The sequence below is a fragment of the Ovis aries genome, chromosome 26 (assembly GCF_016772045.2).
Source record: "Ovis aries strain OAR_USU_Benz2616 breed Rambouillet chromosome 26, ARS-UI_Ramb_v3.0, whole genome shotgun sequence".
NCBI lineage: Eukaryota > Metazoa > Chordata > Mammalia > Artiodactyla > Bovidae > Ovis > Ovis aries.
Genome location: NC_056079.1, coordinates 37,841,598 through 37,868,617, shown reverse-complemented (window position 1 = coordinate 37,868,617; position 27,020 = coordinate 37,841,598). Strand labels below are relative to the sequence as shown.

The 27,020-nt window shown below is 46.3% G+C and overlaps 1 protein-coding gene across 9 annotated transcripts in view; it reads right to left on the bottom strand.

Annotated features, from left to right (window-relative positions):
* Window positions 1-27,020, bottom strand: part of PSD3 (pleckstrin and Sec7 domain containing 3) — a 590,582-nt gene that overhangs the window by 413,866 nt on the left and 149,696 nt on the right. For 4 of the 9 annotated variants that reach the window (XM_042241265.2, XM_060407087.1, XM_042241267.2 and 1 more), the window contains exon 1: window positions 4,289-4,436. The exons of the other annotated variants lie outside the window; for them this stretch is intronic. In XM_042241265.2, the coding sequence (XP_042097199.1) occupies window positions 4,289-4,309 (21 nt within the window). In that variant the 5' untranslated portion in view covers window positions 4,310-4,436. Of the gene's footprint in view, window positions 1-4,288; window positions 4,437-27,020 lie in introns of those variants that run through there. 9 annotated transcript variants of the gene reach the window in all.

Sequence of the window (27,020 nt, the reverse complement as noted above, 5' to 3'; positions counted from 1 at the left end):
GTATCATGCTTGAAAATATCACATAAAATTAGCATTTTCCCAAAAGTCAGGCCATCATTTGAAACTTAAAGGAAAATGCTGCCTCTCAGACAACCTACCTGAAACTACTATGTAAGAAAAAAGCTTTCAGCTCAGGTCAAAGTGTTCATTCTCCCACTTACCCTAACCTCAAAGATAAACTTCCCATAATGTCCATCAACATGTACAAACTATTCTGACTTATCTACTGGTCTGTGACCAGAGAAAAGCAAGTTTCAAACTATTAATAACAGATGGCTGTTCCCAGTTAAACAAGCCAGGAGAAATGAGTGGTTAGCCACGGCCAGGGCCTGGTGTTCCCACAGAGGCAGGGGAGAGAAGCTGGTGACTCCCTTCCTTATATCACAGGTGTCCCCAAGAGGGAAGGCACCCCGCCACCTCTGTGTCCTGGAGTGTCAACAAAATCCTGTCCACTGGCACCAACAGGGCCCCAGTTAGTTGACCTTCTGGGCACAGTGGAAAACAAGGATTGCAGGGACACGCGCTGTTTTATACAAATAAGATAGCAGAAGCAAAGATTCATTATTAGCGTTGGGAGTTAACACCTTATTTTCGAATGAGGCATGGGAATCCAGTAAACGAGCTTAAGAATAACTTCACTACATGATGGAAGTCTCTTTCCTCTCCCGTCTCCCCACTACCCCTTTCTGCAAAGTGTGACAGCAGTTCACATTACCACTGCAACCACTACAAGCAACACTATTTAAACTGGAGTCTGTGAAAAACGTCTTTGGAAGATGGACATGTAACTCAGAAACACGGAAAGGTACAAAGGGACACACACTCACAAAAAACAATAATAATAATGCTACTGCTAAAATTCTTTCCAGCAAATCTCTGAAACTGCAAAGAATACCACAAGCTGTCCAGGCAGGGACGCCAAGAACAAACGCTTTGGGCCATTTCATCTGGACCGTGCACCACGCGACACTGAGGTTCGGCTGATTTAACTGTGAAAGAGCTCCAGAAGAGCTGAGTGGCAGTACTCAACGTGGAAACACCTCCACTTACGTCAAGGGGAAGCCAGGGACCTCTCTGCCTGACCCAACTACGCGGTGCATGTCTGCTAAGTAGCGGCAGTCGTGTCCAACTCTTTGCGATGCTACGGACTGGAGCCCGCCAGACTGCTCTGTCCGTGGGATTCCCCAGGCAAGAATACTGGAGTGGGTTTCCACGACTGCACAGGGGGGTCCTAAATGCTGAGAACCACAGAAGCAGCAGTGACGGGACATGAGACTGGACCCCAAGGTCTATGAGCCTGAATCACATGTTCAGGTGAGGGGGCTTTGGTCACCTCCTGATCACTAGATTATTTCTCAGACTGTCTAAACTTCAGTCATGTCTGAATTCATGTCTAAAAAATCGAGAAGGATTACCATCCATTACTCATCTCCTGCTGCTGCTGCTGCTAAGTCGCTTTAGTCGTGTCCAACTCTGTGAGACCCCACAGACGGCAGCCCACTGGGCTCCGCCATCCCTGGGATTATCCAGGCAAGAACACTGGAGTGGGTTGCCATTTCCTTCTCCAATGCATGAAAGTGAAAAGTGAAAGTGAAGTCGCTCAGTCGTGTCCGACTCTTAGCGACCCCATCCATGGACTGCAGCCTACCAGGCTCCTCCATCCATGCGACTTTCCAGGCAAGAGTACTGGAGTTGCCTTCTCCAGCTCATCTGCTAACCGAACCCAAACCCAAAGAAATAATCTTTTCAGAATTGCCAAATGACAACATCACCTCAGATAAACCTCAAACAAACGAGCCTGGAGGCCAAAGTACATACATATTTTAACATTCACATGGTTTTTGCCTCGGCACTTCTTAACCAAGACTGGGATTAATCCATTACCACTGGAGTCTTAGTTTATGAATGATGTCAGATGACTCCAGAATGTCCAAAGGGGGTGGGGGGGGGGGGGGCAGGGAAAGAAACTCTAAAAGGAATAATGCTTTGGACACTTTTTAAAATATAATGCCAGGCTAAATCCCACTCATGTTTTCCATCACGGTCAGCAAACAGATAAATACCAAGGTTTTAGAAAGTGAATAGAGCCATTGATGGAAGGTTTCTCTGACGTTTTCTTTTTCAATGAGCTAATTTATTCTTACTTTTATTTCCAAATTCCCAAGGTATCTCACTTTTATAAGGGCTGGTATTTAATGAAAAGCAAAATTTAACCTCTTAATACGTAGTCAAGGCTATGGTTTTTCCAGTAGTCACGTACGGATGTGAGAGTTGGACTGTGAAGAAAGCTGAGCGCCGAAGAATTGATGCTTTTGAACTGTGGTGTTGGAGAAGACTCTTCAGAGTCCCTTGGACTGCAAGGAGATCCAACCAGTCCATCCTAAAGGAGATCAGTCCTGGGTGTTCATTGGAAGGACTGATGCTGAGGCTGAAACTTCAATACTTTGGTCACCTCATGCGAAGAGTTGACTCATTGGAAAAGACCCTGATGCTGGGAGGGAATAGGGGCAGGAGAAGGGGACGACAGAGGATGAGATGGCTGGATGGCATCACCGACTCGATGGATGTGAGTTTGAATGAACTCTGGGAGTTGGTGATGGACAGAGAGGCCTGGCGTGCTGCAGTTCATGGGGTCGCAAAGAGTCGGACACAACTGAGCGACTGAACTGAACTGAACTGAATACAACGTAGACAGCAAAGCATGTATTATTCTTTGGTCATTAATGAAATGAACAGTGTCAACAAAACCTTTTATAAAGCCAGCACTCACTCAGATTGCAAATAAAGCTTCTTACACTTGCATTTTTAAAAACAACATTCAATTGTGGAATTTCACCTTAAAATATCTCCCCCATTTAATGACCAGGATGAATGTTGATTCACAGAACTGAGAGATGTTCAGAGGTGAAGCTGAGAGTACATCACTGAATAAGGAATGCATGTACATGTTTAGGCATGAAACCATAAAATGCTGGGGCTGGAAGGCTCTGAGAAAGCATCTATCTACCCAATCCTCTTATCCTACACAGGAGGAAATTTCAGTTCCAGAGGTTAAACGATGTGCCCTAGACAGAGGCTGAAACTCACCGTGTCAGCGACAAAATCTACAAGCCAGGTGTCTAAGTAATTTTCACCATACCCACTCTGCTCCATTCAGTACGAAGTGTATATTAATGAAGTATCTGACAAACAATCTCATAGATTTTTTACATGATTCGTAAGTGGATATAGAAAGATATAGAAGGACAGAGCTTCTAAAAATAGTCTGGGAAGGTGTTCATTGGTTTTGCTTTATTGTGTTGTTTCTGTTGAGCATGCTGCGCTAAAGTGCTGAGGACGAAATCAACGACTTTTAAAAAGAATATCCCTTGATCTGTTAATACTCTAAGGAAAGATGGTGAAGTAATTTCTTGGAAGAAGCCAGAGAGGGCATTTGCTCTCCTGCGAGGAGCATCCTTTCGCCCCCACCCGACCCTCCCCTTCAAGGTCCACCCAAAGCTGCCAGCAGAGGCCGTCCAGGCACTCGGCTCCCAGAACCAAGCCTTCCTCTGGCTTCCTCCTTCACATCTCCGCCCAAGCCTCCCGTCCTAGAAAGCAAGCTCCCTGACAGCAGAGAGCCAGTCGCGCTCACCCGGCCACCGGGCTCTGCAAAATCTTTTGCAGGTATCTAGGTACAGCTCTTGAATGGAAGCATGTGCTGCCAGCATCCGTCCCAAGGAGGGGCATTTTCCAGACCTCCTCTTCCCTACACCAGTGCCTGGACCCACTCAGGAGTGAGTCCGGCGTGGAAACCCCCGTGTCCGTGGAAGGCGGACCAACAGACAACACATTTACCCCCCAAGCCCCTCGACAGCACTCTAAACCCACGTCCTCCGAGCGGCGCCTGGTTTTTTCACGTCTCGCAGCATCATCTGCCGGAGCTCCCGGCATGAACCCGCGGGCAAAGTTAAAGGCGAGGAAAACCTGAGGGCCGCGACGCCTTCCGAGGCTCGGAACCCGCCCCCGTCCCGCGCCGATCGCGGCTGGGCTCCCCGCAAGCCAGGCGAGCCGGACCGCCCCGCGCTCCGCCGACCGGCTCCTCCCGCTTCCCGTGCCGCCCCGGCCTCGTGGATGGAGAGCGGGGCTCGGCGTGAAGCCCCCGAGCCTACACCCCGCAAGCGAGCCTCCTGGCCCCTCACAAAGAGGGGCAGAAAGGAAGCCGTTCCCGGGACCCGGGACCCAGCCGCCACGAAGCACCGCCGGCCCGACGGCCGCCGGCCGCCCGCCCGCCCGCCGGATCGAGCCTCACCGCGGCGTCTCTTCCTTCCATCTCCCATCGCCCGCCGAGCCGCCGGAGCCGCGGGCGCCACGGCGAGAGGGCGGGCGACCGGCGCGCTCTTTGTCGCGCTCCGGGGACGCCGGCGGGCGGCGGGCTGCGGGCGAGGAGCGCGCTCCCTGGCGGAGGCTGCGGCCCGTCAGCGGCCCGGGGACGGCGGGGGAGGGGCGGAGCCCTGGGGGAGGGGGAGGGGCGAGCGTGGAGGGGGCGGGGCCCTCGGGGGGAGGGGTATGGGAGGGAGAGGAGGACGGGGGCGGGGCCCGGGGAAGGGGGAGGGGAAGGGGAGGGAGAGAGACGCGAGAGGGAGAGGAGTCCTGGGGGAGGAGAGGGAGGGGACGAGCAGGGAGGGGGCGGGGCCCCGGAGAGGAGAGGGTGGGGAGATGGTGGGGAGGGGGCGAGCGGGAAGGGGTGGGGCCGACGGTGGGAGGGGCGCGGGTGGTGGGGGCGTGCCCCACAAGGACGCGGGAAGGGGCGGGGCAGGCCGGGGGCGGGGAAGTGCGGGGGTGGGGCAGGACGGGAAGGGACTGGGTGCGGGGAGGTGGGCGGGGCCCGGGGAGGGGCAGCCCGGCGGGTGGCGGGAAGGGATAGGGGCGCCGGGAGGTGGGCAGTTTTCGGAGAGAAGGGGAGAGAAGAGGGGAAGGGGGAGAAAAGTGGGAGCGGGAAGAGAGGGGGCCGGGCCGGGTCCCGCGCGGCGCTCGCGGTCGCCGGCCTCCAGCGGAAGCCTGCCTGTTGCTTCGCCGTCTCCCTGAGGAAAGTGAGCGGCGCTTCCGACGGAGTTTCCAGTCAGGAGGCGCCGTGAGGGGAGCCGCGAAGGGGGCGGTGTCTCGCGCGGTCCCCGGGATAGCGCCGACGCGGCCCCGCTCGCCCTTGGGTAGGAACCGTCGGGCGGGGGCCCTCGGGGGTCAGTGTAGGGGGTTGCTCGCCGGCGACCCACCAACCCTTTCCGAGTCCGGTCCCTCGAGGTGGACCCCGCGCTCAGGCCACGGAGGACGGGTCTCGGGCCGTGCCGCCCCGAATGGGAGCCTGCCGGGGCATCCCGGCCTGAACTGCAGTTTCCTACCGGAGTGCCGCAGGCCGAGGCCCTTTTCCTCTTCCCCTCGAGCCTTGAGCGGCAGAGACCCGCGCTGGGTAAGAGGGGGGCGGACCTAGACCCCTTTGCGAGGTCTGTCACCTGCAAAGACCGCGCTCAGCTCCTGAATAAGAACCCCGCGCGGCCGGCGGCTCCGTGCTTCGTAAGAGTCTTAGGGCTTTAAAGTCTGGCTTCTCCGGTGGTAGAAGATGCGCAAAGACAGGGGAATGACTAAGGTGGCCGAGCTGTGAGTCGGACATGGAAGATCAGGTTCTTTGGTGGCCCGAGGAGCCCGCCCACCAGGTCAGGGTGCAGGGGGCCCTTGCGTCCCCTACTTTGCCTCGCCCCTTCCACAGCTACCAGTCAGCCAGTGGCACTCACCAGCGGAACCAGAATGAGGGGGTGCATGCATTTATACAGATCCATTCCAGCGTCTGAAAATGATCTTAGTCCATGCTCCCCTGCCAGGGAAGAAGTTTGATCAGATGTGTAGGTTCTGCCTGTAATGCGGGAGACCTGGGTTCGATCCCTGGGTTGGGAAGATCCCCTGGAGAAGGGAACGGGCTATCGACTCCAGTATTCTGGCCTGGAGAATTCCATGGACAGTCCATGGGGTCGCAAAGAGTTGGACACGACTGAGCAACTTTCACTTCGCTTTCACTTACTTGGTCGTATTTCTCCCTTATGGATCCTCCCCTCTTACAGAATGACACAAAGACAGTACCTGTGTGCCTATTCTCAATAAACTCCCACCTTCCTTGAACCTTGAGGTCTGATGATTTTGTTGGCAAACAATCAGATGTAAAACCAAGTAAGAAATGCAGTTTCCACCTTGGGCATGAACACTGACCTGGTGGCCTTTACCTGGAAAATCAACCAACACTCATAAATGGAAGAAAGTCAGCATTTTGAGCTGAATGTAAAACCATGGCAACTATACACAGGCATAACTTCATAGAAAAGGCAGAGCAGACATAGATTTGCAGGAATTTAGTAGTTAAGGGAACTGGGGACAGACACACATAATCGGAGACTGTTTCCTCAATTATAGAAAGAGGGTAATAATAACATGAAGAATTGTTATTAGCATGACAAATTATGTAAAGTTCCTGGTCCATGGTAAGTGTTAAAGAGGCATTTCAGGGCATCTCTGGTGGCTCAGTGGTAAAGAATCCACCTGCCAATGCAGGAGATGTGGGCTTGACTGATCCAGGAAGAGCCCACGTGCTGCGTAACAACTGAGCCCATGGGCCTCAGCTATTGAGTCTGTGCTCTAAAGCTGGGGAGCCACAGCTACTGAGCCCGCGCTCCGCAGGTACTGAAGCCCGTTCGCCCTGGGGACTGTGCTCTGCAAAGGCAGAACCCAGCACCATAAGAAGCCCGCACACCACAACTAGAGAATAGCAACCCCCCTACCCTGCTCCGCAACTAGAACAAAGTCCATGCAGCGGTGAAGACCCAGCATATCCAAAATAAATTAATTAATGAAATTACTTTTTAAAAGAGATATTTCCAAAGTTAAGCAACAGAAACATTGTCATCACAAAGGAAACTTTTTTCCTCCCTGAATCCAACATGTTTTAAGATCTCACTTACAAAGCTGATCACGTCTATTAAATAATCATTCGTTTCTCCCACCTTAAATGATCAAAGACATAATGGCTGGAGATTCTGATCAGCACAAATTAGCCAGTGTTGCCACTTCTGAGTTGATAAATTCCAAAGCAAATCAAGAAAAGGTTGACATCTCATTTTGCCAGACTGTATTTTGTGTGTAAATGTTTTGTTAGGCTTCTTGAAAGATTGGAAATAAAGTATGAATTCCCATTTTCACTACTCTAGCCCCGAGAGATCCCAGGCACCCAGCTCAGAGTTTCACAGTGGTGCTCAAGTTCATTGTCAGAATACACAAACATCCACCTTGTAAAAGTAGAAGGAGGCATCCAGCCAGGGAGCAGCAGGAAAGCGGCGGGGGCTGCTCTGCCGTTACCCCATGTTGTCTTCCTCCACCAGCTCTGCCCATGAGCCCCGCGGTGTATTGTGCAAAGAGAAAAGATAACAGGCCAGGCATGAGGTACTGGAGGCCAAAAGAAGAAATGAAAAGGAAATTGAAATTCTCTCATGCATGATTCATGCATACAGTTAATCCCCACTATTTCTGAAGACTGGTTTGAAGTATCAGATTGTATATTTTTTCTTTCTTTCTTTTTTCTTGGTACAAGAATGAAGACCTGTTTAGAATGGAAACAAACTTCAATACAAATTTCTAAAACTTGACAAGTTTCACACGCACCACCAAATCCAGAAAAATCACATATTTTTATTAACTTCCTAAAATACCTTTGCAGTACTTTTCCCCGATGTGTTTCAGCTGCATACTCTTGACAGTTTCTTTGGAATGACTTTTCTTTTTAGCAGTTGCATTGAGATGTAACTCATACACCTCACCCACCTAAACCGTACAGTTCAGTGTGTTTTAGTAAATTCAGAGTTGCACAATCAGTTTTATAAAAATTTTATCACCCCAGAAAGAATGCTATATGCTTAGCAGTCACTGCTCTTTCCTTTTAATCCCTTCAGCCCCACACAACCACTAAGCTTCTTTCTATCTGTATGGACTTGCATCTTTCTGGACTTTTCATGTAAATGGAATCATGCACTACGTGGTCTTTTCGTGAGTGATTTCTTTCACTTAGCCTAACGTTTTCAGTACTCATCCATGATCAGCATATATCAGAACTTCACTCCTTTTGTTGCCATATAATATTTCACCGTAAGGCTAGGCCACATTTTATTTACCCATCCATCAGCTGAGGAACATTTGTGTTGTTCTACTTTTTGGCTTTCATGAACACTGCTGCTATAAACACTCCTGCAAGTTTTTGTATGGATGTTATATTCTCATTTCTCTTGCCTAGAATTCATAGGTCATATGTAACTCTGTTTAATTTTAGTGCCAAACTGTGCATCTCGGTGGCTGCACCATCTCGTATTCCCATGTACGAGGGTTCCAAGTTCTCCGCATCCTAAGCCAACACTGACTATTGTCTGAATTTGATTATAGCCATTCCAGTGGGTGAGGTAGTAGTATAACTGTAACAACATTTTCTATGGATAAAGTGAGTGTTTTCTCCAGCATAGTTGATCAAACATTGTTGGGTTTTTTTCTTTTACATTTTAAAAGTCCCTGTCTCACATTCATTACTGAAAAATAACATGCACGATTTTAGTGTGTTGTCAAATTTAAGAAAACATCTCATACTTATTTCATATATGAACTGTAGGATTTGGGGACATTTCAAGTTTTTTAGGCAATGATTAACATTAAGTGCTCTTAAATCCATTTTTATTAATATTATTGTGTTTTTTCATTTCCTAGATGTCAGTTATTTCATGTCAAAAGAAAATTTTTCATTGTGATCTATGGTTCACTCCTCTTTATTGCTTGAATTCTCAAACAATAAAAGAGTCTTAGAACATGCATTTTTTTTGTTTTTATTGGAAATACAGAAACAACTCTAACCTCTACAGTATTTTCAACTAAAAGACATCTTATACATTAATGATATTATCAATTGTATACATATAACGGATATGTTAGGTTGAAGAACATTATCTTGTTTACTGTCAAATTCCTAGTTTCTAGCACTGTGTCTGGTCCATAGTAAAGGCTCAGTGAATAACTGTTGAGTTGAAATTTGCCATTATCCAAGATAGACTATCCAGTTATTTATGTACTACTCAATTACACATACTCAACAAATATTCATCTCAAATACACAATCTACAATCATGTCCTTGAATTTTAGTAGCCCAAGGTGAAACTAAGAGGGTATGTCTAGGACAAAATTCACGAGAATTTGACTCTCATGAATACTGAATGGATGCTGGATGGATAAAAGGATTGGCAGACAAGAAGCAAAGAACATACATGCGGTCTGTCTGCTCTGGTGGTTTCAGAGAGCCGGGAACCTGAGGACAGTCAATGGGGAAGTGACACGGACCCCCCCATGGTGCACGCACAGAAATGTTAGCTCACAGGCTGGACCCAGTTCACCTTTTCCCCAGGATCCAAATAGGTCAGCTATCTTTGAGACGAAGAAGAAGAAACACAAACAAAGAAACACAAAGATTTCAGCTTATTTTTTATGATCTTTCTCATGGACAGCTATTCTTTCATTCATTCATATGACCAGTATTTCTGGAACATCTACTGTGTACTGTACTAGGTATAGTTCATGGACTTTAGCAGTAAATGAAACATTGCTGTCCTCACGGAGCTTACAGTCTCATGAGTTTGAGAAGACAGAAAATAGGTAAGGTGGGTTAATATTTATAGGACATTACATGGCGATAAGTATTTTAGAGAACAAGAAAACAAGCAAGAGCAACGAGGGGTGAGGAGCGTGGGTGTGGGGAGTGGATGGTTGCAAAGGGTGTTTGGGGAAGGCTATCCATGCTGAGAAAGGGAAGTCTCAGTGAGGACAAGAAGGAGGCCAGCGTGCCAGCCTTGCAGATGGGGGATAAACTGCCAGTGCAGAGGCCACTGCAACGATGTCAGTGCACTGTGTGAGTGACTGGTGGTGGCGGGAGGTGTAATATGTGCGGTCTCACGGGCCACTGTCAGGATCTGGGCTTTTAACTGACTTTGGAAGCTTTTGAGCAGAGGAGCAGTGCGATCTGATTTGTGTTTTACCAGGATTACCAAACAAAGACAGCGTTTTAAAAAGCAGAGACATCACTTTGCCGACAAAGGTCCATTTAGTCAAAGCTATGGTTTTTCCAGTAGTCACACCCAGATGTGAGAGTTGGACTGTAAAGAAAGCTGAGCACTGAAGAATTGATGCTTTCAAACTGTGGGGTTGAAGAAGACTCTTGAGAGTCCGTTGGACTGCAAGGAGATAAACCTTAAACAACCCTGAATATTCATTAGAAGGACTCATGCCTGCAGAAGCTGAAGCTCCAATACTTTTACCTCCTGATACAAAGAGCCAACTCATTAAATACCCTGATGCTGGGAAAGATTGAAGGCAGGAGGAGAAGGGGGCAACAGAGGATGAGATGGTGGGATGGTATCATCAAGTCAATGTACATGAATCTGAGCAAACTCCAGGAGACAGTGAAGGACAGGGAAGCCTGGCGTGCTGCAGTCCATGGGGTCATAAGGGGTCACAAAGGGTCGGAGTCGACTTAGCGACTGAACAACAACAAGGATTATCTTATATAGGGCGTTGGAAACAGGGAAAATAATTAGGAGGCTAACGCAACAATCCAAGTGGCAAATGATGAGAGTGGCAAAGGCCAGGGTGGAAGCAGAAAAGGTGATGAGAAATGTTCAGAATCTGTCATTTTTTGAAGGCTGGGCTGACAGGCCAATAGATGGAGGGTGGAAGAGAAAGAGAGCCAAGGATGACAAAAAGGATTTGGGAGAGAACTGCTCAAAAGATGGATTTGGTGAAGTGAGCTGGGAAGACTATAGGGGGAGCCGGACTGGGCAAGGGAGGTCAGCCCTCAGCTTTGGACAGGGTGAGTTACAGGCGCCTTGTAGACTGACATCCAGCGGCAGTGCTGCATAAACAGCTGGAGATCAGAATTCAGGGAAGAGGCTGGTGCTGGAGCGATTCGGAAGTTAGAGTAGAAATGGTATCTACATCCATGAAATGGGAAGAGATTACCAAAGGAGTGGATTGGTAGAGAGAAAAGAGAAGAGTCTAGTGCAAAGCTAAGAAATTAGAGAGATGGGTAAGAACCAGCAGAGGAAGCTGACAAAGTAGGAGGAAAGCAAATAGATATTCTTCAAAGGAATATTTTCAGGTAATTTTTACATGAAACTTGTTCCTCTCTCAAGGTTTCAGTTAGTAGTTTCTCTGTCTTCACGCCCTGCCCCCTGCAATCATCTTTTTTATCACCATGCGCATTCCATCATTTTCAAGAGAAATGGAAGAGAGTGTTTAAACTAGCAGTTTCTCACCTTGTCTCAGGCTAATTTGTTATACCTGACCTAGTTAATTAATATTTGCTATTTTTGTACAAAAATAATTACTTCTAGAATTCACTAAAAAGATACTTGATTCATACAGAGGGTTTCCAACCTGACAGAAATTAATTATTAGTTATTTTGTAATTAATTTATTTTTTGTTACAAAAGAAAAGAACTGCCAACCACAGCTTCTAGGAATTATAACAAGGAAAAGCTAATGGAATCAATATTCACATTAAAACCAGGTTGTTGAATAAGTTCCATCCTGGTGTGACCAGAACTGTCCTCCACAATTGTTTCATTCGGTGGGAGACACTCCTCTCTTCCATTAAATGAAAACTTGGCAGGGCCGGAAGTCGTCCAGCTCACTCTAGACACAGGGTCGATTCAGTAATTAAAGCGTCCTGTCCAAGAGTGCCCAGACTTCGCCTGGCACCAGATCTTCCTCGCTGCTCAACAGCAAGTGTGCTCTGGAAGGAGACGGTGGGTGACAAGCTCTGCTCCTGTTCTTCAGATCTGGGTACCTCTGGGACACCTCCTCTTCTTCCTGAGACGCTCCAGCCCACCCCACCGGAGAGACCCCAAGAAGGCTGACCCCAGGCCAGCTCTCTCGCATGTGGACCATGTCTGGTCCACGAGAACACTTGTGGCCCTTGCTCAGCAACTCTGGAAGCTCAAGCTAACCCCAACCACAGAGCAGGGGGTTTCACGCCCTGCCCCAGGAGCACTCAGCCCTCCCTCACACCGAGTTTCCCGGGGGGCAACAGTCTCTGTGAGCTTTCTGGTCTGAGTGAGACCACCAGCCTCAGCGCTTTCCAGCTACAGAGGACAGTTTCAAATGTCTCCAGTGGGTCCCTTCACTAGGCTTGGAGTCACAGAGTAGAACCTTCCACCTTCCCCTAATGGGGAGCAGGACCAGGCGACAGCTCTAGCCACCATCTGCTCCCAGTCTCTTCACAGCATTCCTGTTAATCACTCAGTCGTGTCCAACTCTGCAAACCAAGGGCTGTAGCCCGCCAGGCTCCTCTGTCCATGGGATTCTCCAGGAAAGAACACTGGAGTGGGTAGCCATGCCCTTCTCCAGGGATCTTTCCAACCCAAGCATTGAACCTGGGTGTCCTGCATGGCAGGTAGACTCTTTACCATCTGAGCCACCAGGAAAGCCCAATCTCCTCACACTCACTTCCATTTATAGCTTTGATCTGACTGTGGGATCCAAGATTGTGGCACAGGATCCCAGAACCATCTTCTTAGAACTCTGCACATGGGGAGGAGGTCTGTTTCACATCTACTTTGATCCACTTTCATATCTAAGGCGTTCACACCTCAGTATAGAACCTGAGACAGAAAGAGCCCCATTCTACTTATCATATTCTTGTACTTCTTGAGTTGAAAGAGTCAAAGCCTTTTTTTTCTTGCTATAAATACATGAGTACATATATTTACATGGACATTTAAGTATGCTGCTGCTGCTGCTGCTGCTAAGTCGCTTCAGTCATGTCCGACTCTGCGACCCCATAGACGGCAGCCCACCAGGCTCCCCCATCCCTGGGATTCTCTAGGCAAGAATACTGGAGTGGGTTGCCATTTCCTTACTTATTGTATCTCTGGATATAGCTTTCAGTCACCTCCATTGTAGGTTCACATGTTTCAAGGTGATGATTCTGAAAGACTGGGTCCCTTGTGGACAGAAACCACTGAAAAATTCCTCCATCCACACCTAGCCCAACCCACCACAACTGCACTGTGGATACTGCAACATTTCATAGGACCTGTTCCTCATTCCTGTCCTGTCCACTTTGATGAATACTAGCCATGTGTAGCCATTTAAATGTAAAAGGAATTCCACTAAATTAAAACCCAGTTTCTGAGCCTGATCACTATAGTTAGACAGCAGACATAGAACATTTTCATCATCTCAGAGTTCTGTGGGACAGCCCTGCCTCACACGGGGTTTGGCATATAGGAGGCATTGAATAAATGACAAGCCAAAGTTTGGTCCAAAGATGCTGTTACTAGAAGGGGGACCCAGGAGTGAGCTCTTGTCTAATACCAGAAAGGAACTGTCCGAGGAGAAACGCGTGATGACAAAGGAAAAGAGTGTATTGGAAAGGGGCGCCCAGGCAGAAAGCCTCAGGGTGAGGGAACCCAGGAGGACTGTTCTGCCACGTGGCTCACAGTCTCTCGGGTTTGACGGTGACGGGGTTACTAGCTTTTGGGGTTGCCTCGGGCTGGTCATCTTGCTTGTGCCCATATTTGGTCTGACTCAGGGTCCTTCCTGATGGCACACGCATCTCTCAGACAAGATGGTTTCCTGCATGAGGGTTTCTGGGCAATTGGTGGGACATATTATGGGCTGGCATCTCCTCGCTCCTTTCAGCCCCTCCCAAATTCTCCTGGTTAGTTTTAGGTGGCAGCACTGTGTTCCCTATTAAGACCGCCTTTTGTGAGACAGCTCGTGCAAGTGGTTAATATCATGCCTGGCCAAGGTGGGTGGTTTCAGTCAACAGTTCTCTAACAATACCATACGATTGCCCTGGTTTGATTTTCTGAAAATATAAAGCTTTTTGTATAGTACCAAGTACTGACTCAACCATCAAGAACAAAAACTTAGGTACATGGGCATGGCTGCTTTTCTATTTCACACTTGCAAACCTATTTGCATCCTCCTACTCCACTAGCAAATGCTTTACCATCCAAATACTTACTGAAAATGTTTGGGAAAAAGTCCCCACTTCCCTCAAAAAACAAATTATTTCTTCAGGATTATTCCAGTGAAAAGGAATTGTTGCAAAAGCAGTGTTTTTATTGAAGGGGGAGTCCACATAAAAACTACTTTGCTGAAATAAGCACTTCACATGTAGTATTTTTCCAGAGTAGAAATGACCTATGGAAATTACCGATGCCTACGTGTGTTCACATTTGTAAAAGTGTCCTGGCGAGCTTCCCTGGTGGTCCAGTGGGCGAGAATCCACCTGCCAATGCGGGGGACACGGGTTAGATCCCTGGTCCAGAAAGATCACACATGCCACATGCCAGGGGGCACTAAATCAACGCAGCACATCTGCTGAGCCCACGTGCCCAACTCCTGAATCCGATGCACCTACATACAGCACGTGCTCCTCACCAAGAGAGAGCCTGCCCGCAGTGAAGAAGACTCAGCACAGTCAAGAAGAAGAACCACAAAACCGCCCTGGTGTTCAAAAGCAGTCTCTATCGTCACAGTTCTCACCGTCCTTCTGGCAGGGTTTTAGTGATAATGGCAGATCCCAGAAGCTGGATCTGTAAATGTTCTGAATTGTGACCCCAAGAAACTCAAAGTAGACTACTCCTCAGGTGCAGAGAGCACTCCTTCTTTATTTACTCCCTTTTTGCCTCCTGCCCACCGCACGGTGCCCAGCACAGAGGAGGCGCCCGTCAAATGCTCCCTGAATGCACAGATGAATGAATTCTCTCTCCTCATCCTGGAGGGACCAGCGTGTGTTTAGGGAGTCCTTTGACGTCAGCGGCTCTACAGAGGGAAGTGTTGGTGAGCGCTGTCAGCAAAGCAGGTAGGAGGACTTCTGACAGAACTCTCACCACAAAACCCCAGCTTTGTGCACCCCGACATTTCAAAGTTTCCGTAACCGTGTTTATGAAGGGTGAGAAATCTACCCGTTCTATTCCCTACTAAAGGCTCTCATTCTGGACATACCTGCCTAATTACCTGCGAGAGGTGACAAGTTCTTAGGGGTGAATTCTGACACTGGCTCTTTTTAAATCACTTCATTCCTGAGTCCTGCGAGCAGAGCTATTTTAGTCTAGTTATTCATATAAATCCACAGTCAGTAACCCTGGAGAAAAGGGTTTTGTTTTTTTTTCCTTCAAAATTGGCTTTATTGATGTATATTTTGTTGTTCAGTTGCTAACTCATGTCCAACTCTTTGTGACCCATGGACTGCAGCATGCCAGGCTTCCCTGTCCTTCACCATCTCCCGAGCTTGCTCAAACTCATGTCCATTGAGTTGGTGATGCTATCGAACCATCTTGCCTTCAGTCATCCCCTTTTCCTCCTGCTTTCTATCATTCCCAATATCAGGGTCTTTTCTAATGAGTCAGTTCTTTGCATCAGGTAGCCAAAGTATTAGAGCTTCAGCATCAGTCCTTCCAATGAATATCCAGGACTGACTTCCTTTAGGATGGACTGGTTTGATCTCCTTGCAGTCCAAGGGACTCTCAAGAGTCTTCTCCAACACCACAGTTCAAAAGCATCAATTCTTTAGCACTCAGCCTTCTTTATGATCCAACTCTCACATCCATATATGATTACTGGACAAACCATAGCTTTGACTATACAGACCTTTGTCAGCAAAGTAATGTTTCTTTTCAAATGCCTACTAGGATTTCAATTGGGATTGTACTGAATCTATAGGTAAGTTTAGAGAGTACTGACAATCTCAACAACATCTAGTCTTCTGAAACGTAAACATGTGGCTTACATCCTTTTATTTAGTCTCTTTTGATTTTTTTCAGCAAAGTTATGCTGTTTACAGTATATAGAATTTGCACGTATTTTATTAAGTTCTATACAGAAGTGTTTCATGCTTTTTAATATTATTCTAAATGTTATTATTTTCTTATCCTTTTATATTTCTTAATATAAAGAAATAAATTTTATTTTTCTGTATTGATCTTGAATCCTATGACCTTGCCAATTTTTACTGTCACCTCATTTATTTTACTAGTTTTTAAACAAATTTCTTATGATTTTCTACATAGCTGATCATGTCATTTGTGAATAAAGACAGTTTCACTTATTGCTTTATTGCACTGGTCTGAGTTTTAGTATTGTATTGAGTAGAACTGATAAAGACAGATATCCTTGCCTAGTTTCTGGTCCAAGGGAGAAGCATCTAGCCATCCCCTGTTAAGTATGAAGTTAACTGTAAGTAACTGTAAGTAGATGCCTTTTATCAGGTTGAGAAAAGTTCCCTTCTATTCCTAGTATGTAGAGAGGCTTTTTTCTTGTTTGGTTGCTTTTTGTTTTGTTTTATAAGGAATGCGTGTTGAATTTTGTCAAATGCTTCTTCTGCATCTATTAAGATATTCATATAATTTTTCTTTCTTATGCTGTAATTTCGGTAAATTACATTGGTTGATTTTCAAATGTTAAATCAATTTTACATTCTTGAGGTAAACCTCATTTGATCATGATATATTATTGTGTTAGCCTGCTAAAGCAGCCATACCAGAATACTACAGACTTTGAGGCTTAAAAAACAGAAATTTATTTTCTCTCAGTTCTGGAGGCTAGAAGTGGTCCCAGCAAGGTTCCAATGAGACCTCTCTTCCTGGCCTGCAGATACATAGTTATTCCCTCTGTGACCTCACATGGCCTTTCCTCTGCGTGCACACATCTCTGATATCTTCTGCTATAAGAACACCAGTCCCGCTGGATTAGACCCCATTCCAATGACCTCACTTAACCTTAATCACCTCCGTGAAGTCCCCATCTACAAATACAGTCACACTGATGGATTAGGAGTGAGTGAAAGTTGCTCAGTTGTGTCCGACTCTTTGCGACCCCATGGACTATATAGTCCATGGAATTCTCCAGGCCAGAATACTGGAGTGGGTAGTCTTTCCCTTGATAAAGGGATTCTTTACCAACTGAGCTATCAGCGAAGCCCAAAGCCTGGTGTGCTGCAGTCCATGGGGTCACAAACAGTCAGACACGACTGAGCTGAACTGAATTGAGGGATCAGGGCTCCAATATATGATTTGCGGGGTGGAGGACATAATTCAGTTCATAACAATTATTCCTTTTACATGTTGCTGGATTCAATTTGTTAATTAATTTTTACAATGTTTGTACCTATGCTTATGTCTATGGTTTCCTTCTTTGTGATGTATCTTTCTAGTTTGAATATTAAAGTAATGCTGACCTCATAAAATGAGCTGGGAAACTTTTTCTCCTCTCCTACTTCCTAAAAGAATTTGTGTAGAATCAGTACTGTTTCTTCCTTACCCTTGCTGTCCTTTGGACTTGCAGTTTTCTTATGAGAAGGTTTTAATTACAAATTCAATTTCTTAAAAGATACATATATAAGTATATGCAATAGTAAGACACAAAATATACACATATATGCAATTATTCAGGTTCTCTATTTCTGCTTGAGTGAGCTTCTGGAGAATTCGCTCATTTCATCCATATTGTCAAAGTGATTGGGATAAAGCCTTCCATAGTATTTCCTTATTATCCTTCAATGTCTTTATGATCTCTAGTGATGCACTTGCTTTCGCTCTTGATGCTGGTCATTTGTGTCTTGCCTATTTTTTCCTCATCAGTTTAGCTAGCTGCTGCTGCTGCTGCTAAGTCACTTCAGTAGTGTCCGGAGTGGGTTGCCACTGCCTTCTCCGAGTTTAGCTAGAGGCTTATCAATTTTACCGATCTTCTTACAGAATCAACTTTTTGTTTCATGGATTGTCTGTATTGTTTTCCTGTCTTCTGTTTTATTGATATCTGTTCTTATATTATTTCCATATTTCTGCTTCCTTTGGATTATTTTGATTTTCTGCTTCTAGCTTCTTAAGGTTGTAGCCTAGAAAGAGCTTAAGCTAATGGCAAAGAAGACAGGGTAGATTCTAAGCAGCTCTAGACCACGGAAAAGATGCAGTTCAGTTCAGTTCAGTTCAGCTGCTCAGTCGTGTCTGACTCTTTGCGACCCCATGAATCGCAGCACGCCAGGCCTCCCTGTCCATCACCAACTCCCGGAGTTCACTCAGACTCACGTCCATCAAGTCGGTGATGCCATCCAGCCATCTCATCCTCTGTCGTCCCCTTCTCCTCCTGCCCCCAATCCCTCCCAGCATCACAGTCTTTTCCAATGAGTCAACTCTTCTCATGAGGTGGCCAAAGTACTGGAGTTTCAGCTTTAGCATCATTCCTTCCAAAGAAATCCCAGGGCTGATCTCCTTCAGAATGGACTGGTTGGATCTCCTTGCAGTCCAAGGGACTCTCAAGAGTCTCCTCCAACACCACAGTTCAAAAGCATCAATTCTTCGGTGCTCTGCCTTCTTCACAGTCCAACTCTCACATCCATACATGACCACTGGAAAAACCATAGCCTTGACTAGACATCCAGAAAAAGATGTGGGGCCTGGCAGATAATACCTCCAGATTCTATAGATACTCCAACACACACACAATACATGTAATATTACACAATTACAATACATGTAATGCGTGGAAGAATAGCGCACCTTCTCCCGACTCAGCGCTCTTCTTCTTTCCTGCCATATCGACTTAGCCTCTGCTCTTCTCCCACCCTTTCGTTTCTAAGTCACTGAGACAGAAGGAGCTCAAAGTGGCCACTGTCGTGATCCCTGAGGACAGTCCCAATGTCTGTTCGGAAAATGTACCTGGATGGGTGGCTTCTCCCTCCGGTCTCTCTTCTTCAGCTCCCTGCTAAGCATGGCTGATCACCACAGAATATATGGCAGAAGCCTTTCTATGCGTTTGCCAGACCATTTTGATCTCCTCCTGGGCACAGCAGGTAGGCTGCATTTCCCAGCAGGTGGGGCATATTACTAGTTCAGGTCAATGGAATGCCCACTGCCAGGCCCAGCACCTAAAATCGCCAGGACACTTTCCATGTTCTTCTTCCTGTTTTCTGGAGAGTCATCAATGCTCAGAGCAAGCAGAACTTTCATCAACACACATTCTGTGAAGTAAATGAGGAATAAACTTGTATCTTATTAAGCTATTGAAATGTATGGATTATTCTGTTACACTAGGAACATCAGTTATGCCTACCTCAGACTACACACAATCAAGTATCAGTAATACGCATGTTATTTTAAAACCCGGAAGAGAATTCCGCTGTTCAAAGATATCTGAATCATGCATCCCCAAAACAGCAAAATCAACTTGGTCATGTTTTTGTACTACTTTTTGGAGAAAAAGCACCGCAGTGAACAGAAAAATGATACAACAAATTTCAAGTCATTCTTTTGTACTCTGCTGAATTGACCTTTGCTTTTTGACATAGCAAAGCTGAGAACAAGCTAGAAAAGTACTGGATTTCTCTGGTGGTCCAGTGCATGAGACTCTGCCTGCCAATGCAGGGGACCAATGTTTGGTCCCTGGTCTGGGAAGATCCCACATGCCCAGGAGCACCTAAACCCATGTGCTGCTACCAATGAGCCTGTGCACCAAGAGCTGGTGGGGCATGACAGGAGAGGACTCCTGCTCACCACAGCTGGAGAAAGCTCCTGTGCGGCAACGATGGCCCAGCACAGCCAAATAAATGAATTTTTAAAAACAACCAGCTGACTATGTACCAAACACATATGTGGATGTGGGCATTCTCTCCTGACAGGCAAATGGGCTGAAAAGCTCTCCAATATGGAGACTGAGGATGAAAGTTTCTTAACAGCAAGCATATTAGACTTACCATAGTACAGCTGGGTGCTACCTCTGAGGAATGTGGGTAACACTCTGATGATAGATTTGTTTTTTGCATGTTAACTAAATAGGGGTGGAAATAAAACCATGAGCAGAAGTCTCAGCTTCATAGATGGGACCCGGAGAGACGCTAGAAATGGTCTAAACCAACCTCTTTACCTTGCAGACGAGGAAATCCTTCACAGACTCTTGGCACAGCTTGCAAGACACTTGCTTGAGGACAGTCATCGTAGTATTTCACTCTCCTAATGTCCTAGGTGGACACAGCCCATGATCTGCTCTATTTTGGAGCAGTGGTCACCTTCTAGGGGGGCTTCCTGCCACTCAGCGTGATTTGGGGATGGATGCAAACGCCACCAGACCCCTGAGGGAGGCGACCGCTAGAGGAGGCCAACCTGGGGCCAGTGGGTCCTATCTGGGCCTTTCACTCCAGCCACTGTCTTCACTTGTCAAATGAGTTACACATGAAATGCTTTTCAGATTTGTAGAGCAATTTGATATTCTTCAAAAAAAAAAAAAATCAACATTTCATCCTCTTATACTAACCTCAAACCCACACACATCAGAAATGAGATGTGGCTTTATCTATTCTTTATGTTTCTTTGTTAAACATAACACTTATAAATGAAATTGAAAGCCAAGTTGATTTCTTTTGTAATACAAGCTACATTAACCTGCTACTGATTTTTTTCAGCTGAAAACTATTTTCCAAAAAAAGTATTAGTGATTTGTAATTGATGGATACTCAACATTAATGTCAGACTGTAGAAGTCGCTTCTTGTTTTATTGTGAATATAAGTTGAATATGCACATATTCTAGTTAAAGAACTTCTGAAACTTTTAACATTAAGAAGGAGCAAGATTTTAGTGCTCTAAAATTTGTAATTTGGTAAAAATGTCATGTTGATGTCAAACACAAACAGAACAACAGGACTTATCTTCAAATCTATTTTATTCAGGCAGAAGACTTTCTGCGTGATTTTTTAAAGTTATTTAATAGAGATACACAATCATCATATTTTTGGATACGAGATAGTTTTCCTGTTTAATTTTTTTTTCTTTGTGTTTTATTGGGACTTCCCTGGCAGTCCAGCGGCTAAGACCCCTCACTCCCAATGCTCGGAGCCTGGGTTCAATCCCTGGTCAGGGAACTAGATCCCACATGCCTCAACAAAAGATCCCACGTGCTGCAACAAAGATCAAAGATATAGCTGCAACTAAGACCAGGTGAAGTCAAATAAATGAATAAATATTTTTTTAAAAAAGAAAGCTCCAATACTAGTTTATGCTGTTGACACTGTTACAGTACTTCTACAATAAACAATCAATTCTAGAATGGCTATCTATAAAAGAACGTTTTTCTTTTCTCTTTTAGAATACATTTCATTTTTCAAAGCTTCATTTCTATTTCCTGTAAGGAGTAGTGTTTCTGTTTCATTTGAAGGATCTGGATAGATGCAGGGAAGCAGGACAGATCTTAAATCTCCTCTTTCTTGCCCTCCTCCTTCCATCTCCTTTCTCCCCCTGCACTGCTCACACCCAGCCCTGCACGCTGGGCTTGGTGACCTCCCCAGGAGTCATTTTCTCTTTCCTTTTTCCCGGGCTCCCCGCAACCTCGCTCTAAGGCTCTCAGTCCGTCCCCTTCTCAGCTGCCGTCACAGTCACACTCGCAGGAGTGGCAGTCTTGGAGTGGTCCAGATGGCCCTGACACCAGGTCCCACAAGCCAGCCTGTGACTGCAGATTTCAGCAGCTCTCTGCACACATTTAGCAGCTCGGCCGGAGCTGTCACCATACAGTGCTGTCAGAGAGAAAGAAAGAAAAACGAGAAAGAATCCACGCTGGGGAAGACTAGACTGGTTCACTGCCTACTCGCTGATGAGGAGTTAAAGGACAAGGTGACGATAGAAATAAATATTTAGAGAAATGTGACTATAGACAGACAACAATATGCATAAGGACACAATGCAACGTTAGAACACATGAGCCAAAGGCATAAGGAAACTGGTTGGAAAAAAAAAATCTCCATTTGAAAAGGACCTAAGAGGTCTCCAAGGAAAACTTGGCTGAGACTAGGCAGTCAAAATTAGTGACTGTTTTTTCCTGGAATTAAGGCCAACTCAGGGCAAAAGTCTGAGAGAGGGGGTTGCTCCATGCGATGCCGTTTTACCACTAATATTGGCGACTGTGTCACAAGCACAGGTTCCCCCAGATGTCCCATCACAGCGAGAATCCAGCGCAGCAAAGGTTGAAGGATGAAAATCGAAGTCCCTCCTCCTTCCCCTCCTCCCCAGATTCACGGCATCATGGACCTGGAAATCATCTATTTCAACCTCACCCTCAAGGCAGGAAGCCCTTACACAACAGCTTTAACAGGTGGTCATCCAGTTTCTGCTTCATTACTTCCGCAGACAGAAAAGTGAGTCACAGCTTCACAAAGCAGCCCTTTCTATTTTTAATCACTCTTTAGACAAAAGTCTTCCACTAATACAGAGCAAATGCTCACGCTCCGCTTACTCTGTGCCAGGCAGAGGCCTCTGTGCAGTAGCTGGGCATCCCCAGATGACCCAGTGCAGGCCCTCCCGTGCTCAGAGCAGGCACCCCCACCACAGCAGGGATGAGGTCTGGAGGTAGGTCCCGTCCGACCCCAGAGCATTCAATGCCACCCCTGTGCCGTGGGGCCCCCGGTCACATGGCTCCCTTCAGCTGCCACCGCTCACTCTGGTCCAGACCCCAGAGGACAAGCCCCCAGACCTCTTCCACCCCAACAGCCTTCAGACACGTAGAGGTGGAGACGGTCCTCTCCCCGCCCTCCCCCATCACTCCACTCCTCACTATTATTAAACAGCAAAGTGTTGGAAGCCTCTTTCATCCAGAGGACCATCTTCTCAGGATGGGTACCAAGGAACAGACACAGCAGATCAGGTATAAAGAGAGCAAATAATTACAGATGAAATTCTCATGCTTGGCTCTCAGATTCAGTAAAGGAAAAGATTTTAGAGGTGACAAACACAAAAATTATCTCTACAGATAATTGCTTGTACATATTTATGTGTACGTACAAATCTTTTCATTACTAACATAGCGATTATCATTCTAAATACATTATAGAGCCACATAATGATCACTAATGGCCCCAACTGAATTATATTTCAGGAACTAAGAGTGCATTTGATGGATACAACCATTTCTGTGCATCTCCACCACCATGGCAACCAATTAAAATAGGTTAGCTTAATTAATTAGTTGTTGGTAAAGCACTGGGGAGATGAAAATTGCTATTAATAGATGCACAGAGTTTGGTATTAATGCTAGTGTGAAAAACATCAAAGCAAAGTGCTTATGGCAGGAGCAGACCAATTCATTTTCCTTTAACTGCCATAATTTCATCATTAAGTTTTATCACCTTCTTATTTTTAACAAATTGTCTAGTCTCTCTTTTATGCTTCTCTTGGCCAAATCCTAACCAACTCACATTACACACTCAGGCAGAAGAGAAAATTAACGCACATAATTCCTTCATCCCGGGGCCGTGCCTGCGAGATGAGGAGAGGGAGTTGGGATGTCGGGAGCCACATTATGCATTACTGACGCATAATGATAACCAAAGTCTTCTGATGAAAATGAAATATCTTCCGACGACAGTGACAAAGCTCAAATGCCACTGCTCAGCCTTTTGGTTTCCGATAGCTGAGTGCAGGGTGGAGCTCACCCCAAGTGGCAGTGGGGTGATGGTCACATCACCTGCCAGGACTATTTCCCAAAATGGCACAAGAGGTTGTTTGCAGACAGCTTGTCAAACTCTCCTATCTCCCCTTGATGCCTATGGCACTGACGTAAAAGCAGCCACTTGGCACGCAGATGGAGCTGTTACACGCAACAAGCTCTCCAGACGGTCAAACCACCAAGCAGACGGGCCCCAGGCCTGCTCTAGATTGAAATTCTGGAGCTGCCGTTGTTCCTCTCCTACCCGCCTCCTGCCATGACCTCTCCAGCAGCTGAGCTACGATCACGGCATTTAGAAATGAGAAGACCTGCCAACGCCCTCTACTTCAGCTCCCTGCATTCCAACAGGTAAGATATTTCCCAGGTGAGGGAACACAAGGCTCAGAGTTAGCTGAGCTCCCAGGGCGCTGAGCTGCACTCTGTCTGGATCGAGGTCAGGTTATGTGGCTGGGTTGAAGTCTTCTCCTCAAGGAGGACTGAGAACACCTTCAACTATCCTAGCTTAAACCAGATCCACGAATCTCTTGACCTGACTTGTTCAGTGGCTCAGTCGTGCCTGACTCTTTCTGACCCCATGGACTGCAGCCCACCAGGATCCCCTCTCTGTGGAATTTTCCACACAGGAATGTTGGAGTGGGTTTCCATGTCCTACTCCAGGGGACCTTCCCGACTCAGGGACAGAACCCACACCTCCGGTGTCTCCTGCATTGGCAGGCAGATTCTTTACCACTGAGCCACCTGGGTATCTGGCCCCACTCTGGCTGGGTCTATCTAAATGGGTTCAATAGACCACTTCATTGCCAGTAATTGAAATGGCCTCTTTTACATGAGGGCAAGGAGTGAATGCTCAGGCCTGGGCTCCCCTAAAGAAGAGCTCACCCCAGTGTCTACTTGAGGCCAGAATAAGACAAAGCATGAACCTGACTTCAATACTTTACTTCCTCTGAAATCTCTGTGCTTGCATGTTGCCTTTTTTTAGCAGTGTCTCACGATCTCTAATATCCCCAGAGGCTAAGCATCCTCCGATGTTACCATCTACTGCTCTCCCACCGTACGTTCGATACACCCCTCCTGGGAGTCATCGTCTGCGACTGACAAGGGACCCTTACGTATAAGGCATCACCAGGGTCTCCATGTCCAGGTTACGTATTTGTGGTTCAAAAAAAATCCTTCAGTCCCTTAAGCCTAAGGGATGATTGAAAATGGCAATTTCAAGTCTATGGCAGATCAGCAGGAGAACTTTCTGTGCTGAAGAATCTAACCTGAGAAAGAAAGGTCTGGCTGCAACATACCAAACGGGATGCTGTTCAAATGCAGCTTATATGTAACTGCCCGCTGGGATACCATGGAGGGAATTCAGGTGACCTTGGGCCAGGTGGCCTTTCAGATGCCTCCAGCCCTGAGATTCTTGAAGACTGTGCTGAGTGAAAGGCAGCTTGATTCACGGTTGGGGATTGGCCACTGGAAGAGGCTTTCTTACGGTGTCTGTAGAGCACCATCCTGAGCCCTGGCAGTGCTTACTGAACTGTAGAAGTTCGGGAAGTTGGAATTATCAGCCCCAGGTGGTATTGTGAGAAAGAGGCACCCATAAGCTCTCAACTCTCTGGGGCCATGGGCTGACCCAACAGGGCGACAGTGGAAGACCTCCTGTTTGTCCTAACACCCGTCTCTCTTCTCATCCCCGCCACCCATGCCGTGCTCCTATCTCAACGTCTATCTTCTCTTCCCTAAGTCCAATGTCTACGTTTATGATTCTTCTTCCTTTCGTTACAGGATTTTGTTCACTTAGGAGGTCTCCCGAACTCAGTTAATCCTCCTTTATATTTCAAACTCTTACCAAAATAAATAATGTCTAAACTTATTGAGCAGTTGCTATGTATCAGGAATGGGGTTAAACAATTTATGGTGGATTATTTCATTTGTTTCTTATAATATTTTAATATGATAGATAATTTTCTCCCCATTTAATAGATGAGGCAATAAGGCTTAGAGAGATTAAAAATCTTGCCTGAGGACCTTCAGTTAATGCTGAAGTCTGGGTGCCAACCCAGGCAGGTTAACTCCAGTGCTCTTAACCACTAAGGCCTCATCCTCAGGACCTCCGACCTTTGACCCCATACTGCTGAAACTGCCCCTCCTCCTGCCTCAGCCTCATCCTTCTTAACCTTCCCTCTGTTGACCTTTCTTCCTTCACTTCATGAGACCAGATGGTCCCTTTTTCCCTCTGCAAACTTCTTCCACATGACCTTTGCTACCTTTTCTTTCCTTCTTCTCTCCCTTTTCTGATTTTTTTTTCTCCTTATCTACCTTGTGAATCTCATCCTTTCCCATTAAGTTTCAATTACAAAATCAGTCAGGTATCTGAGCTCATTTCTGAGTTTCAGTTATTACTTCTAACAGCTGGATGTATCAGGGATACTTCAAGCTCAGCATGTTCAAAGCTGAATTCATCATCTTTCCTTCGTTTGTACCCCAACCTCACTTCCTGTGGATGAGATGGTGTCACGTCCTGAAAAGAACGCAAGGCAGGGAACTGAGAGGACATAGAGTCCACCCCGGACACACTGGTTGTGAACCTGAGGTCATCATCCACCCGTATCTCCAGAGTAAGTGGGTGGGGTGGTGACATCAGATTCCATCCACTCTGCATTCCTTCGGTTCCTCACACCCCACGTCCATCACTCTTCCAGGCAGCCGGGGATGGAACCTTAGCGTCATCTTTCACCCCCACATAAATCCAGTCTTGAAATGGAAAGGAGATTTTTCTAATAACTAATTAATTTTAAGCTCACTAATTCTATAGATTACCTGCTGGGTGACAACACTGGGGAACACAGTGGAAGACGAACCAGACACAGTCCTGACCTCACGAAGAATAACGGGGCCTGGTGGCCCTTTAAGAGATCGCCTGCTGGTATGTGGAAAATGGAGCTCGGGGCAGGACAAGAGTGATGGCAGGGAGACCTATGAGACTCAGCTGTCAAGTAAGAGGGTCTCGTGGCTCAGACCAGAATATCCAGCAGGTGGTGAGCTTGCTAAAAAAGCTACCTATAAGGGGCTGTGCCCCTTATTACTAGAAGTATCCTAGAAAGGTGGGGAATCAGGGGTGGTGTCCATGAGTCAGGCTTGGACAACAGGGTAGGGAAGGTTTCATTAATATCATAAATCTACAGGCTATGAGACTTGACACCATTTTTTCTTACTTTTTATTTTATTTTCTTATTTCTTATTTTCTTATCTACTTTTTTATGGCCCCGTATACCCTGTAAGTCAGAAGCCAAAAGGGACAGGCATTAACACAGAGGTCAGAGCTAACTGGAGCTGGTCTAGCAAGTATCCTATCTTTATCCAGCTCATGGTTCCTGGTGTAGTAGGATGCGTCACCATAGCAAACTGGCCTCTTTGCATGACACATATTTTAGTTATTTACATGGAGTCAGAATCCCCTGAGCTCTAACTTCATGGTTAAAGGGGTATAAATTATGA